The sequence below is a fragment of the Chionomys nivalis genome, chromosome 10, assembly GCF_950005125.1.
Source record: "Chionomys nivalis chromosome 10, mChiNiv1.1, whole genome shotgun sequence".
Taxonomy (NCBI): Eukaryota; Metazoa; Chordata; class Mammalia; order Rodentia; family Cricetidae; genus Chionomys; species Chionomys nivalis.
In genome coordinates, this window is record NC_080095.1 from 7,473,777 (window position 1) to 7,479,897 (window position 6,121).

General features: G+C 35.8%; 1 gene segment (V, D, J or C); it reads left to right on the top strand.

The window, feature by feature from the left end:
- Positions 1–2,378: 2,378 nt before the first annotated feature.
- Positions 2,379–2,874, top strand: LOC130882293 (Ig heavy chain V region VH558 A1/A4-like). The segment is given in 2 exon segments: positions 2,379–2,460; positions 2,546–2,874. Coding segments are annotated over 2 exon segments (375 nt in total).
- Positions 2,875–6,121: the final 3,247 nt, after the last annotated feature.

Sequence of the window (6,121 nt, forward strand, 5' to 3'; positions counted from 1 at the left end):
AATTGAATTTCATAAACTTTATTCCAAAGTTCTTATACGTAGCTTGATTTATTTGTGCCTTGCTTTTTACATTGAACACAATGTAACAATTTAAAAAAAATAATAAATGGCTTTGTTTCCTCTATTTCTAGAAATAATTGATAGGATTAGCTCCATAGATTGCATAGATTTTCCATTGTACCAGTTTTCGTGAATAGAATAGAATACCTTCTGTAACCATGAAAGGTCTAAAGTGGAGTTGTTAAGACACCAAAGCAGCCACAAAACCATTGGCCTAGAGTTAACTAGTCTTTCCTGGAGAGTGTTCTTTGGAATCTAGCAGAATCTTCATCATTGAGACCAAAGAGACTACATCCAGCAACTGATGGGAACAGATTCATAGTCCTATTAGGTGGAATTCATGGAGTCCAACTAAAGAGTGGGCAAAAGGACTGTAAAAAACCAGAGACCCCACAGACATCCTGAAATCACAGTCCACGTAATCAACTAATGGGATTCTTGGGGATTCGTAGAAATCAGGGATCTGGTAGGGCTGCCTTAGGTCCTCAGCATACCTGTTATGGCTGAATAGCTTGGCATGCTTTTGGGATTACTAACACTGGAAACGGGGTCTGTATAATTCTTTGCCCTACTTGTTGGACACTTTACTTTCTACTGGGTTGTTTTATCCAGGCTGATGATATGGTACTTGCCTGGTCTTATTGTAGCTTGTTATGCCATATTTTATGGATATTCCTGAAATGTCTGCAATTTTCTGAGTGGAGACAGAACAGGATGCATCTGTGGGAGACAGAAGTATGGGTGAGAGAGAAGAGTAACAAGAAACTTTGATTGGGATGTACTTTATGAGAAAACAATTAAAAATTTGAAGAAATGTTGCAACATGATGGGCAGGGTTACTTCATTGGCCAACTCCAAGCTTTGAGTCTATTGGTATTGGATGAGTGATGAAAAAAGTATAATCGCCGGGCGGTGGTGGCGCACGCCTTTAATCCCAGCACTTGGGAGGCAGAGGCAGGCGGATCTCTGTGAGTTCGAGACCAGCCTGGTCTACAGAGCTAGTTCCAGGACAGGCTCCAAAACCACAGAGAAACCCTTTCTCAAAAAACCAAAAAAAAAAAAAAAAAAGAAAAAAGTATAATCACTTTTGGGAAGGCCATTAGAGGCTCCTTTTTTACCTTCTTTATTATGGAATGACACACCTATTTTTATATAAATAACAGATTTTTGACTTATTCTGCTATTATGAAACAAAACAAAATCTTTTTGGAAGGTCCCAAAGAATTCAGACGAACATAGTTGGGGATAGACATGATCACAATATAATTTATACATGAAGGAAAATTTTATAGAATAAGCATAATTATTTTGAAAAATGAAAATAACAATTTTATGTATGTTTAGAATTTTCAGAACTGTACATTTTACAATGTGCTTATTTCTCCCACAACTCCTAAACTTTATTTTCTAGATATTCCTGCCTTTGCCATATTCTGTTACACAGTTTCATTTTTAAGTTGTTAGATACTTGCACAAATAGTTCTGATTCTTATTCAATATATAATATTGAACATATTTTTCTAGATATTCCTGCTTTTGTAATACTCTGCTAGACATTTTCATTTTTAAGTTTTTAGATATTTGTAGAAATAGTTCTGTGTACTTATTCAATATTTAAAAACTAATTAGTTTCATATATTATCTGTTTTTCAGAGATTATTTTAATTAATGCAGTTATCTCCAGTTACATTGATTTCCTAAAGGTGATATAAGTTCCTTATTCTTCAGATGACTTAGTCCTGTTGTGTCACACATACAGTCATGTCTTCTGGGTGCAATCTTCTGCTGACAGACATGAAGTTTATTTCCATAATTTATGGTAGATAGTGCCACATTAAACATCAATGTGCAAATATTTCTGAGGTATTTTTTAGGTTATTTCAGTCAGTTTTTCTATGAAACTTATTATGGCAAATATTAATGATGTGAAATGAGGCTGTAATTTCTCAAAATTTAGTAAGTTTTGAAATTTCCAGTCACCACCATTATCATCACAACCTCCTTCTCTAAATCAATCAGACAACCTTGTCACAAAGTGGAGCAACTGCCTCAGGCCAGAAATCTATTGAGATCTTAGGTCCTTATTGTTACACCCACAGCATCTGCAGAACTGAGGGAATGATATGAGATGCATTTCCTCAGACAGGATTAGGACTTGAATTTCATCATCCTCTTGCTTGACTCAAGTCTCCTCCACCACATTCTAAAACTGAACTAGGTGCTTATTTAAGAAGTCCCCCGTTCTTGAATATGCAAATTGCCAGAGTCTATTATGGTAAATACATGAATGTCCACATCCAACAACATATGATCAGTGTCTTCTCCACAGTCACTGAACACACAAGGCCCACACCATGGGATGGAGCTGTATCATTCTCTTCCTTGTGTCAGTAATGACAGGTAAATGATTTCTAATTCCAAACCTGAGGAGAAGACAGGGACTGAGGTGACAAGGTCTCTAACAATTTACTCTGTTTCTTCTCAGGTGTCTACTCCCAGGTACAGCTGCATCAGTCAGGGCCTGAACTGGGGAAACCTGGGACCTCAGTGAGATTGTCCTGCAAGGCTTCAGGCTATACTTTCAGTAACTATGAAATGCACTGGGTGAAGCAGAGGCCTGGACAGGGCCTGGAGTGGATTGGATGGATTTATCCTGGAAGTGGTAGTACTAACTACAATGGGAAGTTTCAGGGCAAGGCCACACTGACTGCAGACAAATCCTCCAGCACAGCCTACATGGAGCTCAGCAGCCTGACATCTGAGGACTCTGCAGTCTATTTCTGTGCAAGACACAGTGTTACAACCACATCCTGAGTGTGACAGAAACCCTGGAGGAGCAGGAAGCTGCCCTGGGACTGACATGACAGAGAAGATAAGCCTTAAGACATTTACAGAAACAAACATTCTGAATGTTGCTTTGTCTCTCACTTTTTGTAACAACTTTTCAAAGTTATTTCTGTGAATAATGGTATGCTGATTTAGGATGACTAGTGTTCACCATACCTTCACGATCTCTTCACCAATGGCCACATTTATTGAAATGTTTCTTCATTAATTAAACAATAAAAAGTGAGAACTGTGATTATGAAGTATGGTAAATAATATCCATCTCTGGATTCTAAGAGAATGGGACATATTGGAGCTAGTTTTTAATAAACTATAATATGAATTTGAGGTCTAACATCCAAATAATAAGTGCTGGAGAAAGAAAAGTCCTTCAGAGTCTCCAATGTTACATGACTTCAGGTTTAGAGTTAATTCTAGTTGTGTGATCCTGCAGAAGTTCTAGTCCCTTATAAAATTAGATATGTGTCAAAATGATCTGCATATGAATATACTTCCTGTAAGTTAGTAAAAAGTATGATTAAATTAATTTTCATAAATTCATTCATCAAATCAATATATGTACATATTAATTGAGTCAGGTTCTGAGAACATACCTTATTCCCTAGTCCCATTTCACTTCTTTCTCAGTCTCAGTAACCTGCCCCACAGTCTCAAACCTTTATAGAATATATAATTATACTGATACGTCATTACCTCTCACAGGCCATTGGATATCAACCTGGTGTTCATTTTTGTTCTACCATGTGTTTATGTTTTCAAATGGCTGAGTACTTGTGAAATCCATCAGTCAATTGTGCTATTTATCAGTTCACTTCATCTTCAGCATTCATTGCTACAGCTATATCCAACAACTCCAAAGAAAAGATTAGGTTTCATGGAGATCTGGAAATCAACTGAGGCACAGCTCACCATTCATTCTTGAAACATCTATTCAATATCACCTTAGACAATGAAGGAAGAAGAGACAGCCATATTTTGGCGCAGAGTGAGCCTGTCAGAGATTTTCTGGTGAAGGGAAAAACCAATGGCCGTAGATAAAACAGAATTATTCCAACAACCCTATAATGGTGCCTGAACTTGACCCCAATCATATTCTATGTTATTATATGGAAGAGCGTGAAGGGATGTAAACGACCAGCAAATAGGTTTAATCAGGCTTAATTAAGGGGAAGAAGGGAAGTGCTTACAAAACCAGGGCTCCGGCGATGAACAGGAAGTACAAAGAGAGCCCGCGGGGCTCATGCCTGCCAGATTTATACATAAAACTTTAGCCCGAGGCGAGCATGCCTCCTTGGGCTGGGCGTCCCCTACAAGAGCAGTTACACAAATCCATTTAAGGGTTGAATGGCACTGAACATTAAGTCTAAGATTAATATTGTGCAACTGATTTCCTGTATAAGAACATCTTCCTCCAAAGCATTTATAAGATCCTGAAAGTCACTGTCTTCTAGATTTACAGGAATTTTTGGAGAACATATTTTGAGAGCCAATTAACATCCTCTGTAGTATGAATCTGTTATACTAAGGCACTTGTACATACAAAAAGTTCTTATTGTAGTAATGAGTATAGTACTGCCTAAATAAAGCAGCATTAAGTCACTTAGGCCTACTAAGGACATTAGTAATTTCTTTTATAGCACACGTTAAATAGGTTCATCCATATGTCCTAGGTTATGATATTGATTCTGTAGACGTTTTGTTGACAATAAATGAATGACAAGGTACAATTTGTCATCTCCCTACTTCCTGCTGAAATTAGGAAACTGTAGTTGGGAACCTAAAAAGCTGCAACATTGGCCAAGTCCAGTAGGTACAAGTTGTTTTTCTCATTGTTCATGCCGAGTAGGACCATCTGAGACTAGGGATGTGTAGTCTGTGAGGCTGGACCAGGATATAGATTCTGAGGAAACAGCTAAAGTTGATGTTGGATGTGCTGGAGGTGTCTGTGGTCAATTTGAAACCTGATGGACAGATAGACTAAGGACAGAAGTACAGTTAATTAGTTAAGAAAAAAATTACGGTGCACTAATAGTCTTGGTAGAAGGGAAAACAGATTTACAATATTCAGAGAGAGAGAGAGAGAGAAATGTCCCATTAAGAAAATAGGCTGGTGGGAAACAGATCACAGCTTGGTTATAGTTTTCTTAAGTTCATCTCAATCTGTGGGTGTTGGTGAATTCACATTGACTTTTAGAAACATATAAAAATCTTCCTAAAGAGACAACAAATCCATAACATTTTTATTATTTGTGGTTATTATAATAGTGGCAGCATTTTGGCAGAACTAGAATAGTAGTTTATCAGATTTTATTAATTACTATCAAAATTAAGTACCTTTGGAGTCCCAATGTAACAGCAGAATAGCAATGAAAAAAAATCTGGAACACATTTTTTGCCTATAAACCTTAAATCACTTTTGTATCATTACTTAAAACTTCTTATCCTCAAACCTCCATAACTTTCTTTTATCTATCTCAATAACTTGCATTTCACATACTCTAAGTTATTCTCTTTCTCCCCAAAACATTTTTTATTTAAACCTTCATATATCCCCCTACCTTAAACCTATACATTTACATCTCATAAAAATTTCCCGCAAATTTTTATGTCTTACTTAAGCTTTCTTATTTTTGACCTTAATATATGTTGTCATAACTTTAAACCAAAATTAGAGCCACATACCTTGTATAATTTATTTTCCTTGACCCATATATCATAACTGAAGCCTTTATGTTCTCAGACCTTATATAAATTTGTGCTTATGTATCTTAAAATATCTTTTTATTTTTTATATTATTTTTATCCTTATAGTTTAAGTTTAAATTATATACCATTTTTAATCCAACTATGTCATGTAACATAGGTGGTTAGTTAATGAAGTAGTCATTGTAGGTTGATTTCTTTTAGACAAAGGAATAATAAGAAGTTACTTTGAACCTGTTTGGTGAGTTTTTTTTTTTTTTTTTTTTTTTTTTTTTTTTTTGGAATTTGGTAACAATACAAATTGCTTTTAGCCATTACATTAGCCATAAAAACTGAGGTCAGTAGCTTAATTTTTACTTAGGAAGAAAGCTGAGTAGGCAACTAAAAGCTCTGGAAGTTGTTTTTTATTTAAAGTTACATTCATTCAACAAATGATACTTTTAAACACAATCTTAATGGCCCATGTATCAATTAAAATAAAAGAAAAAGTGTACATTATTTGAACAGAGCC